General features: G+C 41.1%; 1 protein-coding gene across 7 annotated transcripts in view; it reads left to right on the forward strand.

Moving 5' to 3' along the window:
* Positions 1–18,342, forward strand: part of LOC101172122 (signal-induced proliferation-associated 1-like protein 1) — a 67,372-nt gene that overhangs the window by 35,681 nt on the left and 13,349 nt on the right. For 4 of the 7 annotated variants that reach the window (XM_011491493.3, XM_011491495.3, XM_011491494.3 and 1 more), the window contains exons 2-10: positions 577–711; positions 832–2,371; positions 2,507–2,729; positions 3,142–3,272; positions 6,693–6,881; positions 9,373–9,547; positions 10,541–10,644; positions 11,975–12,132; positions 15,306–15,885. In XM_011491493.3, the coding sequence (XP_011489795.1) occupies positions 956–2,371; positions 2,507–2,729; positions 3,142–3,272; positions 6,693–6,881; positions 9,373–9,547; positions 10,541–10,644; positions 11,975–12,132; positions 15,306–15,885 (2,976 nt within the window). In that variant the 5' untranslated portion in view covers positions 577–711; positions 832–955. The remainder of the gene's footprint in view (positions 1–576; positions 712–831; positions 2,372–2,506; positions 2,730–3,141; positions 3,273–6,692; positions 6,882–9,372; positions 9,548–10,540; positions 10,645–11,974; positions 12,133–15,305; positions 15,886–18,342) is intronic. The other 3 variants (XM_020714672.2, XM_020714674.2, XM_020714675.2) reach the window with 1 other exon arrangement.

Here is an 18,342-nt window from a genome sequence, read left to right on the forward strand (position 1 = left end):
CGTGTTCCTCATTTATTGCAGGATTTTTGTTCTAGTGCGACTGTGGTGCAGCAGTAGGGCGGTTGACCTCTGATCACAACACTGAAGGTTTGATTTCCGCCTTGCACTTGTCGAAGTGTCCTTGGGCAAGACGCTGAACCCCACCTTGCCTCTGGCGGAAGTTCGGCGTCAGTGTTCTGCATCAGTGTGTGAATGTGTGTGACTTGGGCCTTTGAGGAAGGTAGAATATACAAGTATATCATTTAAAAAAAAAAAAAACGTGATTGATGAAATCCGGAGTAGGATTAAAGATGTTTTATGGCAGTAAAACTCCTCACTACAAACTTTCTACACTTTTCTTAGACAGACAATTTCACACTTATCTCTCATATTTAATTACCAAAGTTCAAACCTTCAAAGAAATAAGTCCAGGACAATAGAATGAAAACAAAGATCTGATCGCAATGTATTTATGTAGCTCTAAAGAACTGTGTGTTTCTGTACAGAACACATGAGACATAAAACATTACCTTTCTTTACTCTTTAAGTATGTTTCTGATGCATCCCATTTCTTGTCTGTGTTCTTTCCTCTCACAGTTGCTGGGTTTCACTTTGGATTAAGAACCAAGATCTCTTTTGGCATGATTCCAGTGGAGATGGTTATTTTGAGGATTTAAGCTCCTAAGGGTCACATCAAAGCAATTTCTTCCATCAAGCTTAATCCAATTAAAGGTGCAGTATATTTAATTTTTTAAAAATTAAGAATTGTTTGTAACAGAATTTCCTTTAGGTTCTTTATTAATTGCATTCAATTGACTGAGGCTCATGTCTTGTTCTTGTTTCTTTTTGCAGACCCAGATGTAAACCTCGTTTCTCACCGAGTGGACATTATGTTAACCTACGTCTAAACCAATTTGCACCCAATCCCCACCTTTCCCTGTTATTTCCCCTCCCTACATTCTTTCCTGTCTTCGTCATGACCAGTTTGAAGCGCTCTCAGACAGAACGCTCAGTCGGTGGCTCAGTGCCAGCTACTGATGAGTTCTACACTCGGCGCCTTCGACTGCCCAATGGAGGAGCTCCGCCGCCCCGCAGCGAGAGCGCTCATATCTCCTCCTCCTCAACTACCGGCACCAACCCGGGAGTCCCCAAGATGGGGGTTCGAGCTCGTGTTGCTGACTGGCCCCCCAGGAAAGATGGAGGAGGTGGTGTTTGGCATATCACAGTTGAAACAGACTCCCCTAGCTCTACCAACACTACCAGCTCCTCGGGATCAGGGAGTGGTGACAGAGAAAGAATTCTGGGTAGCGGAGGAAGCGGAGGAGGAATGGGCAGTAGTGGGGGCAGCAGTGGTGGTGGAGGTAGTGTGTCCGCTGTCACAGCCCATAGCAATCTATCCGCTAAGCTGGGCCACCTGATAAGCCCACAAGACTCCTCCATGCTGCGCAACATCCACAACACACTTAAGAACAAGATGCAGAGCAAGGGGAAGGACAACCGCTTCCTGTCACCAGACGGGTACCTGGGTTCTCCTCGTAAAGGCATGAGACGCATCCGCCAGCGCAGTAACAGCGACATAACCATCAGTGAACTGGATGGGGAAGGGAATGAGGGCTGGTCCTTCTCTGGATGGACGCCAATGCATCGTGAATATGGTAGTACATCATCTATAGACAAACACGGGGTGTCGGGAGAGAGCTTTTTTGACATGCTGAAGGGTTATCAGTCCCATGAAGCGCCTGATCAGCGAAGTCCAGCTCCAGAGAGACTAACAGAACTTCTCACAGTGGCTCCAATAAAACAGGCTGCCCTGGACCTACCAGATGGACCCTTAGGTCCAGCCCGAGGAAGTCCTGCCAGTCGGCTAAAGGAACGGGAGAAGCACTTAAAGAGAAGGTCAAAGTCAGAAACGGGTGGAGAGTCTATTTTCCGAAAGCTGCGGAGTGCCAAAGTGGATGGTGACACTTCGAGAACTGGCTCTGATGCTGAAGACGGTGGAAAAGGAGATGACAGTGGACCCCCGCCTAAACCTTGGGTGTGTCAGAAAGGCTTTGCTCATTTTGATGTTCAGTCGCTACTTTTCGACCTCAATGAGGCAGTCCATAGTCGGCAGTCAGGCGGCAAACGCAAAAACACAACCACAGGCGCCTCAGCTGCCGCCGCCGCATCGGCTTCAGCTACATCCTCTCTGTCCTCCAATCAGAGTGGAGGATATGGCTCGCCTTGTGGCTCACAAGAAGAGTTGAGCAAAGACAGTTTGGGGGGTGGCAACAGTACCAACCCTGCCCTGGATCCAGGTGATGACAAGAGCAATGACTTGGTTCTTAGCTGCCCTTGTTTCAGGAATGAGATTGGAGGAGAGGGTGAACGGAACATCTCTGCTTCCAAACAGGTGTGTTTCTCACAGTACCATAGAAAAATATCTACTCAAATGAGTGATTAGTTTGTTAAAATGTTGTCCAGCATTGAACAAATTCTGCAGTAGTATGTGAACTAAAGTCTTGGGTCATCACCCTCTGCCTTACAGCAGGGGAGCATAGGTAGTGGTGGAAGCTCTAACAGTTCCTCTGGGAGCACAGAGGAGGGGCCTTTGGAGACCACTCTGTCCACTCACTTTACCAATGCTGGGGTGGCTGTGTTAGAGGCTCCCAAGGATGGACCAGGTCAACATGCCGACAGGTCCAAAAGATATCTAATTGAACACGTTGATCTCGGCGCCTATTACTACAGAAAGTACTTCTATCTACGAGGTAGGAAACCTTAATACACTGATACCTTATAATACCTTGATGTCTGTATTTATGCTACATTTTTACTTAATTCTAAGTCTTTTTTTCCCTCTGCTGTCAGTTGCTATGGTGACAAACAAATTTCCCACGTGTGGGATCAATAAAGTATCTCTGATTCTCTGATTCTAATGTTTGACCCTTAAAATCTCTCTTTTGTTTTTGGATGTTTCTTTTTAACAACAACATTCTCTTTTACATTCATTTTCAATATAATTTGCACATTTTTTGAATTAAATGCAAAAAGCCTATTTATCAAACCAGAGATGATATGACAAAGTGAGGTTTTTACATTCTCTTGGTGTTGATATCTTTGCGTAAAGCCTTTTCCTTTCATCTTTTGTTTTACCGTCTTTTTTCCCCCCCTTTCCTTTAGAGCACTGGAACTATTTGGGGGTGGATGAGACCCTGGGCCCTGTGGCAGTGAGCCTGAGAAGAGAAAAGCTGGAGGATCACAAAGACCATGGACAGCAGTACAATTACAGGGTCATCTTCAGGACAAGTGAGGTAATTTGAAACTGCAAACCTTAACTTTTCCCCCCCAAAAAGGCATGTGAAGTTATCTCTTCAGCAAGATGGATTTTGGGAAGGAAAGGAGGCGTCATCCCTGATTTTGTTGCTTCTATCTACAAGTTTTATCCATCCTCAGTATCAGTAATTTACAAGACTGCTTCAAAGAAGGTTTTGAGCTCTGTTTGTGTAACTGTTAAAGTTTATTCCTTCACCCAGTTTGAGGGCAGATGAAGAAGCTTTGGTTGCCAGTATCTCTGTTCTGTAACACTGCCTTAGAGCTGCACATGATCTAATTGCAGTATTTTGTGTTGACCGTGTGAGAAAATCTCATGGATCCCTCTTGACTGCGGTTACTTCTCCCCCACTAGGCAGACTGGAGCTAACGATCCATGTTTTCATTCCCTGAGCTAATCCGCCCACTTGCAGGCTTTGTCAGTCTTTGTCTGTGAAGGTCTGATCTGCACCATTTTCCAGATAACTGAGACAAAAACAAAACCACAGGTGTTTGAAGGAGAAGTGAAATCTGGGTAAAAGTTTTAATAGCCCTCTAAAGATGAAGCTGAACCTTCTGAGCCTTTTTTACACACATTTCTTTTGTTTTCTCTCCACATCCCATCTGATTGTTGTGTCAAACACAGGTATTTGAAAACTAAAAAGTTTAGAGGCTTTTGAAAGCAAGATTTCTACCTCCATCAGGGTATGATGGGACTTTAGCAGCACTTCTTCAGTCAGTTCTGTGTGCTCATATGAACACTAATCTACCAACAGCTGTCTGCTGACATTTTGTCAAGCTTCCTGCTGTCTTCCTGATTTATCCAAAGATGTTTCCTTAAAGATTGTGATGCCCTGTTGCCCAATAGTCCCCTTAGTCACCAAAGCAGCTAAAGCAGCATGCAGGATGGGTGCAAATCCTTAAAAAGTCTTATAACAGGCATGTCCAAAGTTTGGCCTGCATTCCATCGGCCGTAGACTGCTGTCATAAAATCAATAGTTTGTCCCTCCTAGCATTTTCTAAGACAATTTCTTGATTTCAATTACATTAAAATCCGTTGTGACCTTGTGGTGGCTATTGGACCTTCAAAGCCTAAATGGCCAAATGACACTAACAGAATTATTTGTTTCTGTGATTAAAACCACAGTGATTTGTACTTCTCAGTAGAATAACTCGGTTTTATTTTCCTTCTCATGTGATTTACATTTAGAATTTTACAGTGAGTATTAAATAAGGAAAAATATGTAACATTTCATGCGAACCCGGTTTAATGTTGACCAAGGTTTTTATTTTTTGTCCAGACTTTTTCTTTATTTTATTTCTTGTCTTTAGAAAGGAAATTTACAGTAATTATTTCTGTTCTGTGTAAAAAAAATCAAAAGGTATCCCGTGCAAATCCACCTCACCAAATCTGGTCCTCTTTGAAAAAAGGTTTGGACACCCCTGTCTTAAAAGTTCTTAAATTGAATTGAACTAAATAATTAATTAAATAACATTTAATTGTCTTAAATTTTGGAGAATGGGTTTTAAATTGTTTCTCATCAATGCAATGCGAGTTTCTGTCACAAAAAAGCTCTGTGTCATAAGGTCATGAACTGGTCATGAATCGTTTAACCTCGGCTATCTAATTAGCTCATGGTTCTCAGTGCGGTAAAATGTGAGAGAAATGGCTTAAATATAAGGATTACTTGGTGGTGGTTAACACAGGTTTGTGGAAATCCTTGTGACATCCTATGGGGTCCAGATGACCCGATCCTTACAATGACGTGTTATTCCTGTCATGACAAAGGTAGATAAAGGTGAAGAGGCTTTCATGTAATCTATGGCAGTGTTTTTCAACCTTTTTTGAGCCACGGCACACTTTAACCTTGACAAAAATCCCGCGGCACACCAGCATCCAAAAAAAAAAAAAAACAGAGATTCATGGTCTGTATTGATTGACAGCCCCCCCGCAATCTCACGTGCATTTTTGTGATAATTGTGGCCGGAAAAGCAGGAAGTTGCGGCTGTTTTTTCTAAGAGATGAAATGCAAGTTAAATTAGAAAATTTAGAAACTGTTTGTTTGTTGTGGTTTCAAGGCGTTTCGCAAGGACAACTCATTGTGCGCTGGGACACCTTTAAGCCAATGCATCATGGGAGATGTAGTGTCAAAACTGCCGAAAACTTGCAGAAAGACTCGCGTCTCTGAGCTTCATTGTATTGTCCACTTGTTTCACGGTCTGACACCGGACTCTGTGGAAAGCTACACCGCTAAAGAAGAGCTTTAGCTGGCATTTTTGTTAGAACTGAGCGACTTTATCAGCAGAATTAAGAACAAGGAAGTGAAGACTTTAAGCACTTCTGATTGGTCAGACTGATGACATGTGATTAAGCCTTCAAGAATGATTGGTGGAGACAGTTAAAGGGACGGGACTTTTCCGCAAACTGTCATAGCTGCAGGGAAATCGCGGTAGCGTCATTCTTATCAAAATTTCTTTAATAGAATTAAATAAACACAAAGAAAAAGTAATTTTAAGATCTTTTATATTCCTAACTACTCAGTGTTTTATCAGGGCCTGTTTGGATGAACAAAGAGCTGATATCCTGGAGATGGGAAATGTTTTTAGATCAGTGAATGATTAATGAGGGCAATTTCTCCACGGCACACTTGACCATCTCCCACGGCACACTAGTGTGCCGCGGCACACTGGTTGAAAAACACTGATCTATGGACACCATTGAAGATCACAAATCATTGAAGAAAAACAGCTCAGCGCACTGTCTAGTGGGTCTAGATGACCCCACTCCAAATGTTTAAGTGCCTAGGATAGCACAAGGGGTACAAAGTGAACTGCATGGTTTGACATAAGACATTAAAACTCAATGGGAGTCAAGGTGGTTGGTCTGTTTTTTTTTCTTTGTACATACAGTCTTATATTAGACTAAAAACGGCCTTAAAAATCCCTAGATTGAACTTCTGTAAATCAATAGACACCCTGAGCATGTATAGGATGTTTGATCCTCTCAGTACACCGGCTGACAGAAAGTTTCTTCAAAAAGGTTTCAAAGGAATATGATAGATATAAAGGGAAAACTTGGAGCACACAAGAAATGCCTATATTTCTGCAACCACAATAATTACAGTTTAGAATGTTTCAGTTTGAGATGGTCCGAATAAAAAATGACTCAGAGGGTTATGTAATGTCAGAATCCAGAAGACTTAGAGTAAGAATCAGAAGTCAATTAGCTACTTTCTAATAAGAATAAACTGCGCTTCTTTAAAATATCTCTTCAGAAATATATATATTTACATTTAAATGAAACTAGTCATTTTTAACACTGGGACAATAACTTTGTCAGGTATCAACGTATCCTCTAATATTATTGTCCATTAGTGATTTTCAGATCTGTGAATGGATTTCTGGTCCTGTCTTTTCTGCAGCTCAACACCCTGCGGGGTTCCATCCTAGAAGATGCGGTTCCTTCCACATCCAAGCACGGACTTGGCCGAGGCCTTCCCCTCAAAGAAGTGCTGGAGTACCTCATCCCTGAACTCAATGTTCACTGCCTGCGCCTGGCGCTGAACACACCTAAAGTCACAGACCAGCTGATGAAGCTGGATGAGCAAGGGGTACGGACGCAACGAGTTATTTAAATTAAATTAAATTCTTCATGAAGCTAAATGTATTAAGGACGTCTTAAACACGCAGTCCGTCCATCCATCCATTCAACCCGCTGAATCCATTTTGGAGGTCATTGGGATGCTGGAGCCAACCCAGCTGCCGTTAGACAAAGGCGGGATACAGCATGATTAGGTTGCCAGTCTGCTGCAGAGCCACACAATCACACACATACACTCACCTGCACACAGGGGTATCAATGTAGAGACACCAACTCACCTATGAATCTTGTTTGTAGAGGAGAAAACCCACACTGCAGAAACCGAGTATAAAGAAAGTAAGAAACCTCTTGTTTCAAGAAAAAAATGTCTCACTTTTGTCTAGCAAGAAAAACAATCTTATCATGCGCAGGGAGAACATGCAAATGACATACAGAGATCTCAGTCGGGATTTGAACCAGGCCTTTCTTGTCGTGAGACGAGAGCAGTAACCACTGCACCACAAAGTAGCCATGCACATGCAGTCTGTAGCATAATAAAATGGTTTCATAGATGTCATGGGGCTTGATCTGGCGCAAGATTTCCACCTTGGATTGTGGATTTGGAATTACAATTGGTTTATTTCCAGCAATCAAAACAAAAACAAAATCAGGGAGGCCAAAAACAGAAATTTGTATCTAGATATATCAAACTTGAGACAATTAGTCGTGTATTGATTACAAAATATATATAATTTTTCCTAATCATAAATAGACATTTCAGCACTTATGCATACAGTACATGGATTGTTTCCTACAAAATATGAAGTTTGTCAACTAATATGGATGGATGGATGGATGGATGGATGGATGGATGCATCCATTCTCATACACAAAAGTTTATTGAAATTCTAGACATGTCAAAAAACACAATTTCGCAATTACACTTTTTCTATGAAATCATAATTATGCAAATAAACTATTGACAGTAAAATAAGAACTGGACTGAACAACCCCTCCCCCTTGCGTTCCAAAGGGAAAGTACACGTTGGTCCCAAAAAAACAAAATCCCATAGATTTTCAGAGAGAAATAAACAGCTATTGCATTATGTTCGTCAGGATAACAATTCTTGCTCTACCACCTTTTAAACATGTTGTCACTAATCCTAATTAATTTCATGAAAGTTATTCAAGTTATAACCTGACTAATGAAATGCCTTAATAAAAGTAGGTAGCCTCACATTAAACATTCAAAACGTTAGTTGACAGATTCCCCCGAGCCCGGTCTCAGTGGTAGGGGTGTGGCCTTCTAACCTGCTCGCTCCTGATTGGAGAGAGTGGTTGCCATAGAAATGTAGACGGACCAATCCCGGCTTATTGAGGAGATCTAGTTCCAACATGGTGAAAAATGGCGACTGAATCGACTTAATTTGGTTGGAACCGGACACGAGGCATTTTCTATGGGTGATGTCACACGCGATTCATCCAGTTTTATGTTATACACTCAATCAAATAAACACAAACCAACTCACGCCATCATTCATTCAAAATCACGGCAACAGATGTAAACAATACTTTGGTTTACAGCAGAGACATTCACATCGGTGTCCTTTTTAGGCCATGGAGCGGCAAGCTCCTTTCACATGGGAGCGGCTACAGATGAAGCCATTTAGGGAAATCGTGGTTGGTGATTTCACAGAGGAGCTGTGGATCCAACAATGCTGCATGTAGGACGTCTTGTGGCACTCGGTGTGCAGCACCCAAAGTAGCCATTTCCTACCAAAAAGTGCAGTGCCATCTGGTTGTTGGTCACATGACTCATTTATTTTGAAAAAAAGTGTTTCAACTGCAGGTTTTGCCAAATATTTCAGTTTAAATTCCCCTCAAAAACCCCTTCCTCCAAGCGGAATTTTTTTTTTTTTTGTTAAATTAGGAGTTTTTTCGAAAGTGCTGTGTTTCCATTTGGCGAATTTATTATTGCAAATCCAATGTTAAAATCCAACAAAAGCTTAGGGTCACAAAACCCATACAGCCCACCATTTAAATTTGCATTGAGAAAATAATAACATATTAGAACATGAAGGACATACAATGTTTTCTACTTTACTTTGCTAAAACGTGTGCACCTGAAGAGCCCCTTAAAATGTTTTACTTTAAAAATTCATGTATTCAGAGCCTAATACTTTCATTTTACTTTGTTGCCATTAATATTCAACTCTGCTGTAATCTCCCATGTACACAAAATTAATGTTTTTGAAGCCACAAAATACAACTATAAGTAAAAACAAAACAAATAATTCTGAACCATCTTTTTGGTGCTTTTTCTCCAAGATACAATCACAGATGCTGAAACCTCTGAAAATGTCAGCATCATTTCATTTTCATCACTTCAGAACCAGTCAAGGTTATTCTTAAAATGCCAACTTCCACCTGAAATGTCAACATGTTACTTTGACATATTTCCTTCAAGGTTATACAGCGTTTTGGTGAGATGGTCTAAATTGTTTTTTATTTTTATTTTACAGTTGAGCTTCCAGCGGAAAGTGGGGGTGATGTACTGCATGGCAGGCCAGAGCAGCGAGGAGGAGATGTACAACAACGAAGCAGCTGGTCCTGCACTGGAGGAGTTCCTGCACCTGCTGGGGGACAGGGTCCGACTCAAAGGCTTCTCCAAATATCGGGCTCAGCTCGACACTAAAAGTATGTGCATGTGCAAAAAATGTCAAACTACAAAAGTTCTTTGCCAGAAAGTGAACAATTTGACCAAAGCGAGGCCTAATTGAGGGTCTTTATTAGCAAATCTAGATCATTTTTATGTGTACCGTGATATCAGAACGGATTCTTAGGTTTCAAAGGAGTTGGTTTTAGTTTATAGGCTTTTTTGTTCGGAAAATATTAAATACCCACAAGGCAAATTTTGCACAGGGCTTCTAAAACCATCCACCTAAGAAAAATGCAAGTGTTTCTATAGTTCTACTTTTTTATTAAGCAGCTACGGTTAATTAACATACATAAAAAGTCTTCCCTTTGGGTGCTGCTGATCTCAAGAAGTTTAATGGTCAATTTTCTGGTGAGAAACATTTCCCTCTCAGTATGAAAAGGTATTGATGGCCCTCAAATTGCTTTAAATATCTTCCCTCCTTAAAGCTCATTTCTTTCCATTTGAATACCCAGTGAATCAGATATTCCCTCTGAGGATTTCAGAAGTGAAGTGTGGCCTTTTGAGTTAAATCATTTGCATTGATCGTCTGTGAAAATGCCTCTAAAAACACTCAAACCCTTTTCTCTCTCATCTGGTGCTCACCTTTTTCTGACTACATTGGAATATTCCTTCATCATAGTTGGGATTTTAGGCCCTAAATGGGTTTCGTGATACATGTAATTAACTTAAACAAATGCCAAATAAATTAAATGAAGCTTTGCAAAATGCTCACAATAGCAGTGTAATTAATTGAGACAATCTGTCTTGAAGGGTCTTTTGAAGAACTTGTGGCGGTCTGAATAGAGCTCATCAGCTGAATGCAGAGGGGGTTATTAAAATGCAATGGCTCTCCAGAGCACACTGAGCGATTTGATCACTTTCCTCCAGGGGAACAGGAGGAAAAACAAATAAAGATGTTTGTCTGCATTAGTGAAAATGCTTAAGTGGGAGCTAAAGCAGGCCGTACAGATGCACATTTGTTTTCTCCTCAGCTGATTCAACAGGAACCCACTCCCTGTATACGACCTACAAGGATTATGAGATCATGTTCCACGTGTCCACCATGCTGCCCTACACCCCCAACAACAAGCAGCAGGTATGTTTCCTCATAAAGTTTCTTCTTTATTAGATCTTCAAATATTGGCACTTTTAAAAGCACAGTTAGAGTTTTATTCTTTTCTTTGTGCTAAGTTCACAACGAGCTCGGAAACGCGTGTTAAAGCGACCATTTCCAATGAAAAGTCCATGTAAACGCGTGTAAATGTGCTTTCCCATTCAAAACTCTCACGTCGGGCCTCCCTATGTACGTTTTTTTAGCCATGCGTTAAAACTTGAACCAGTTGACCAATCAGTGACTCGGATTTGGTAGCGAGGTATAGATGGCGTCCTTTTCAATTCACGGAAGTGCCAGCCGTTTGGAAATTAATCATGGAGGACAAATTAGTAATTGCGGTTTGTGCCCAGCCGGAAATACATGACACCAAGTCTTTCATATATCAGAATAGAGTTGTGAAAGAAAAAAAAAAATCGGGAGCAAAGTTTGCAGCGCTTCGATATTTCACACCAAGCCTCTTCTAACTGTAGACACATGCGTCAGTATTTGGTAGCGTGAGTGTGAACTGATGTGCTGAAAGGGCGTCCAGGAGCCTGCGTTCAGCGCGTTCTTGAACACGCATCACATGCCCAGTTATTAGTCTGTAACAGATTCATATTTTCCTGTTTGTTCTTCTTATAGTGTTCCCTTTAAAAAAACAAACCAAAACCATTATTTAGAAAGTGTTAATAAAAAAAAAGACTTTGGTTTCTGTTTTAGAACAATTCTGGTAAAGGTGCAAAAGAACTTTTATCTAAACCAGATGTTCTGCATTTGTTTTCCTAATAAGACCCACTCCGATGAAAAAGGTGTTTTTTGATGTTTTTAACATGTTCTTGTGGCATTTTTCTAAAGGACACGTATTAAGATAATTAAGCTTACATTTGGATTTTATTCAAATCCTCGTGGATCAGGAGTAGACGAAAAAATCCTGGGCCACAAGCAACCTGTTCGGCTCTGCCCCACAACGGGGAGGGGAAGAGGGGGCGTGGTTGCTCGGTGCCAACAGTTCTGCCCACAACTCAGAGGGAAACTACTGTCACTGTGCAGAAACGGTCCTAGAAAATGACATTTAGGCTGAAAGCGGCATAATCATTAACAGACCACTGGGAACGCTTTTACAATAGACCAAAAGATGATCGAAGTGGGACTTAAACTTTTATTCAGAAATGTGACATTTTTACGTCAAATTTGTGTAGAAGTGGTTAACGTTCTATTTGCCTTAAGCGGTTTTCCCGCTACCTCAGGAGTTTCTGGAACCTCCGATGAATTCTGTAAAGCTTTCGTAAGTGAACACGTTTCTGATTTGATGTGTTTGTCTGGCCTCTTTTAGTTACTCCGGAAGCGCCATATTGGAAATGATATCGTCACAATTGTGTTCCAGGAGCCCGGTGCTCTTCCTTTCACACCCAAAAATATTCGCTCCCACTTCCAGCACGTCTTTGTGATCGTGCGAGCGCACAACCCGTGTACTGACAACTGCTCCTACAGGTGAGGTGTTGTGCTACAGCACAGCCTAAAGTGCGTTGATTTTTGTTGGAAGGGATGAAAAAGCATTTAGTCATTTTAGGGATGTGGTGAAGGTTGAAAATGTGGGACGAAACACAGTGTACCACCTAGAAGTAATTTAAAAAATGGATTATTAAATTGTTAAGTTGTGCGAGACATTTTGAGTCTTATCTGTTCTTCATCCCTTTCCTGCGTATTTGTCTCTTTGAGTGCACTAATGCTTGTTGTAATTGCTGTGTGAGCACGGGGCATGATGCCTCGTCTTCTTCAGCTCCACCAAACAACCTTCAAAAGAGCCTCAAAGCTGCAGGAACAATGAGCAAATGAATTTATGAAGAATGCAGGACTGTTAATTTAACATTTCTTAAATCAAGCATAGAGTTAAACTTTTTCATTTGACAGTTATTTGTCATTTTTTTATTATCATTTCTTATTTTTTCTTTCCTGTATGGGGATATTTGTTGGCTTTGATTGTAATGTTTTCTAAATGTAATGTAAACAGATTCGGGTCTCCATCATTTTAATTTCCTTAACCTTCTTTTAGCATTTAACACTTGAACTGAGCATTTCTGTGAAGTACCTTTATAAAAACAAGTACAACTATTTATTAGGGAACAAATAACTATTATCTGGGAAATAGAGGTGATAATTAGTCATGTGGGAAAGTTTAGTGACTTTAGCTTTAACATCTTCAGAACTTTTGAACATTTTTAACCAAATGTGATTCATATCATCATTTAAAATTCTTAAAATTATAATGAACGAGGACTGAACTGCTTTTGTTAGTCTGCTGCCGTATTCTGCTGCACTTTACAGCAATAAAATGTGTTCCGTTCATGACATGCAGACTACATGTGGACTATTTATTCAGAATAATCTTGAAAAATAAAGCGCAGGTCATAATAATAATAATAAATTAAATGTGATCAGGCCCGATTTCGGATCACGTGATCGGATCGGGACATCCCTAGTTTATTGTGGTTGAAAACTGCAAAAATGAACCTTAAAAAGGCCTAAGGTCATTCAACTTGATCTGAATTTTCAGATGATTTGTGATCCCAAATTGCAGCTTGTTTTATTTCTATTTTAACCTTTATTTATTTACTAACACTATTATTGATATTATTTTGCTTTTAGTGTTTTGCGTTACTTAAAAGCTTTACATCTTTCAGAAAAGTCTGCATAACCTTTAGGACCTTTTTAAACTTTAAAACATGAGCAACAACAAAATAAATGCTCCTAACTTCTCTTATTCTCTGACCTTTCACACACAAACCTTGCTGTCTAAAATAATTGATTATTGCATTATGTAGCCCACAGAAATGTCTCCGTTTAGACCCTGTATGCTTACTGTACGGTACACACCTTCCCCGTGTCCACCCCTGAGCCTGCTGGAGCATGGATTATTGACATGCTCTCTTTCTTAGACCCGCTCAGTGGGCAGCAGATCACCCCACACACGGATATTTATAAGCCAACGAGTCAAAGAAACTACAGGGACCCGCTCTCTGGCTCCTGTTGGAAAAGTTTGCAGAACCTTCCTCAACTGCAGGAACATCCAGTCATTTTTGTCTGGAGTTGATTCCTAAAAACATCCAGAACTTTGTCTGTACACCTTTGTGTCCACAGATGTTCCATGTCTCCTTTTTTTTTAATGGTTTCTTTTGCGTTCTTGCTTCATACCTACATCGCTCCATCACTGTGATCCGTCTGGCATGAGTCACAGGTCTCTGTTTGATTGACTCCCAGATGTTTGAAACCAGAACTGTTCCGATGTGTTTCTTCAGCAACTTTTTCATGTTACTCCAGCTATTTCATTGGTCCTGCACTGAAATCTAGTAGATGCCTTTGGATACACATGACATGAGCCTTCAGTCACATTTTTTCTCACCATGAATTAAAAAAAAAAAAAGCTGCAGCACCTGTGCGGGAATTGACCTGCAACATCCCAAACTCCATCATCGTCTGCAGGATAATCCTCCCTCCTCTCCCTCAGTCTGTCACAAACAAAGATATGTGGAAAATGAAGTGTCAACACTTTAAAACCTGGTGTAATTGAACGCCGTGGCTCTGGGGGTGTCGGGTATTTCTGAGGTATGTTTAGAAATATGTGGGTGACATGGGCATTGCTTATTAGTCGGTGCGATTAATCCCAGTGTCGACATGCTGATGCCTGTCAGCAGGCAGGTGTGTGGGACGAAGACACAGCAGGGTCATTATCAGCAGGGAGGACCTTTTTGGTTTTACTAGATGGAGATGAGGTTGGAGCTGGAGAAAAGTGACCCAGACACGAACTCAGTTTTCACACCACAGGTTCTCACCCCGAGATCTGTATTTTATCTTCTGGAAATTCATGTTTTAGTTTTTGATCAAACTCCCCAGCCTGTTTCGGTCCTCAGGATGTGTAGTTGGGAAATCGTGTGCGACTTTGGATAATTTATGCTTTCATCTGTCAGTACTTTACCTCATTGGGGCTTTAACCATTTCCTTTAACAAAATATTGCATTTTAAAAACGTGGATAATTTTTTACCATTAACTTTAAGATCAACAGAACTTAGGGATGTCATAGAACTTAGGCAGTGTCATCTCTAAAGTCTCGCGAAGCCAGTAGCGCGAAGGGTCTTGCCCGAGGATCCACGCTGGATGAAGCTCATCGTGCAAACGGACCCTGGTTCCCAATCCGCCAGTCCTACATGCAGCCAACTGAGCCATCCAGATGCCTTTTTGTGTGTAAAATAAATAGATAAATAGTAGTTGCTATGGTTACCAGGCTAGAGGACTATAAAAGCTGAATTGAGCATTAAAAAAATGTACTTGTGAATGAAGGCGTGATTTAAATTTAATACACAAACTTTGACTTTTGTCTTGATTATTTTTTACTGCTCCTTATTTTTGTTTCAAACTAGCTTGATACTTAAAAACTTTTTAGGTTTACTAAAAATTAAACGACTAGGACGGTCTTAATTAGCTCCTAGCTTTACCTCAGAAAAGGGCTGAATTAAAAAAAATAGGTCAATTAACGGGTGATATAAAAATAAAACAAAAAAAAAGTTTACGAAAGGATTTAGAAGACAGCGAAAACAGTATTTTAAAATGTGAAAACTTTTTCTCACTCTACAGTTCATCTTTTCTCTCAATTTTCTTTCTCTTGTAGTGTGGCGGTGACCCGTTCCAAAGATATGCCCTCGTTTGGCCCCCCGATCCCCGAGGACGTCACCTTCCCCAAGTCGTCTGTGTTTCGGGAATTCCTGCTGACCAAACTTATCAACGCTGAGAACGCTGCCCACAAATCGCACAAGTTCCGAGCCATGGCCACCCGAACACGGCAGGAGTACCTGCGGGATTTGGCCGAGCGCCACACGACGAGCACGCCCATCGATCCCTCGGGAAAGTTTCCTTTTATTTCTTTAGCCCATAAGAAGAAGGAAAAGATTCGGCCGTACGAAGGGGCAGAGCTGCGCAGTCTGGGTGCCGTCACTTGGTTGGTTCATGCTGAGGATCAAGGGAACGGAGGGGAACTGGAAGCCCTGCTGGCCATATCCAACGACTTTCTCATCCTGTTGGACCAGGACGCCAAAGCTGTGGTGTTCAACTGTGCTACTAAGGACGTGATTGGCTGGACACTTAGCAGCCCTGCGTCTTTGAAGATCTTTTACGAGCGGGGCGAAAACGTGTCTCTGAGGAGTGTCAACAATAACACAGAGGATTTGAAAGATGTGGTCAAACGTCTGGAGGTTGGTTGAAACACAAAATGTCCTCACACTTGTGTTGATTTTCATTGTTTGTGCAGACTAATGACATCCAGATTTCCAACCAGAACCTTTCATTGCAGTCGTTTATCGTGGGAGTTACGTTCTAAAAGTAACCTAAGATAGTAGGATTTTAAATGTCTACAAACTTTACCCACATTTTCCTACTTTTCTGTCTTGTTTAAAGTCCCTCTCCAGTTATCTATTGATCAATTTTATGTTTTCCCACTAGTGTATTTTTTTTTACTGATGCTGTTTTTAGCCAAGATTTGTAGGACATAGTTTCTCCAAAGCAGCACAAGAGAAGTTCATTAGAAATTCACCTCTGAGTTGTGGGCGGAGTGTAAGCCTGTGTTTATGTCTCATGATCCCTTTGTTTACACTCTGTCCCGCTAGCTTACAGCACAACCCCAAACATTTTTCTGGCATTGCTACAAAGATTTATGTAGATTAGCCAAACTGAACACATTCTGTACAGGAGACGCATTACAAAAAAGATTGATTGACATGTTCTCCAGCCAATCAGAACACCAAACAAAAACTAAGAAAAGGCATGCAAAATTGCAATGAAAGAAATCTGCAAAAACGGAGAAGACTTTACTTGTTTACCTGTATTTTTCTTACCACCACTTAAGGATCAAGTTTTCTGTAATTATGAATGTTGGAATACAAAAAAAACCCTTCAATTTTGGGTCGTGGTAAGACACTCATCTTGATGCATTTTTCTCTTAAGTTTTTTTATGGGCCCCCCTTTTGGTAAGATAAGGTATTGCAGTCTTAGACCAAACGCGATTGCGTAACTTCCGAAAAAATTGTAAAGTAACTGCATCTGTCAAAAGACTTGGAGAATGGCAAAAGATGATTTACCACTAATGCAAAATTCCAATGAAAAATGCTGTTAGCTGCCATTAATCAGTCACCTGCCCCCCTCACAGCCACTTACGTTTAGCGTTGGACGCCTGCCTGTCTGCCAAAATGACATGTTTGCATCTGCATGCCAACTTGCCGTCTCCTGGCTGCTCTTAGTCTACTGAAGAAAAGCTGCAGAAACACCTCTGGACACCATCCTCATGACGGCCTGCACACCTACACATACAGCGAAGCGGTTCCTTCTTAGTCGTTTCCATGGAAACTGGTCAGGGGGAGGAAAAAAAACGCTTTCTTATATAATCACCAGTTTTTCCAGAAGCGTTTGTTGGAGGTGCAGTCAAACGTATACCTTTATGCATGTATGTTTGGGGGCTCTTGTGGTTCTGTATTCTTTGATGTACCCAAATGCAAATGGACAGAAGTCCATCATCGTTCGGCTCAGCTTGATGGCTGATCGCAGGGCGTCCTGCGTTTGTTGGATTGATTCTCAGGCTTCAGTCTGTTCATCAAACTCTGTGACGGATTCAAGCGAAGTGACCTTGGAGCGTCCACTTTTTTTTTTTTGCTCTCCCCTTTCTTCCTCAATGTCCTCCTTTCTTCCTTCTTCTCTGTCTTTCTGCTGTCTGCTCCTCTATAGCCTTTTTTTTTTCTTCATTTTGTTCTTTTTTTTCCTCTCCCACGCACAACTTCAGAACATCAGAGAGTGAGAAAACAATTCCTATCACGTCGCATTCTTCTCCATGATTTATTCAATCTTCCCTGTGAAGTTTGACTCTTGTGGAGCTTTTGCTAACGTTGTGTTAATATGTGGAGTTGTCAGGAGCCTTGAGGGTGCATCCTTAAAGAGATTAGGCTGAGTTGACATCCGTCATGTTGGAAAAGGTCAGTCAGGTTTCTTTTTTTCCATGGATAGGACTCCATCGAGTTTTATTATCTATCCCACCATGCCTGCAGTCATGCACCTGCTTTTGTTCATTTTTGTGGTCGAGTCTCTCAGGAATCAGATTTTAGTTGCACTAACTTGAAAAGAAGCATTTATCCGTACACTCTCTTCTGTGACACTTTCCCGCCCTGTCATTTTTAGCTTGTTAATCATTTTACCATCTACAGTATTCCCCCCATATTCAATAATGTTAGGGATCAGAGACACCCGCAAATACGGAGAACCACACCCTCCCCCCGCGACCGAAGAATGTCCATCATCGACCCTTACTCATCAATTACTCATCAATTATCAAAGAACATTGGAATATTGCTCAACATAAAGAGTTTTTTTTTTTTCAAATTCAATAGACTGTACTGTAGCGTACTTTATAACGCACACATTAGGAGTGTCTTTTCCTTAAAACAAGGAGCCAGTGCTTCCTCTTTCATCGGTAAAGTGCGAGAGGTCATCTTCTTCCAGAAGAGGCCGGTTCCATCCATCATTCATTCATCTGGTGATAAATGAACCTGTCTCCGCCATTATATTCTTCAGCGATTCAGGATATTTTCCGGCCGCTTCTGAGTCAATCAGCTGATGATGGGGCTGCACGATATCAGGAAAACTCGCGATTTGCGATTATTGGTGAT

The sequence above is a fragment of the Oryzias latipes genome, chromosome 24 (assembly GCF_002234675.1).
Source record: "Oryzias latipes chromosome 24, ASM223467v1".
NCBI classification, from domain to species: Eukaryota; Metazoa; Chordata; class Actinopteri; order Beloniformes; family Adrianichthyidae; genus Oryzias; species Oryzias latipes.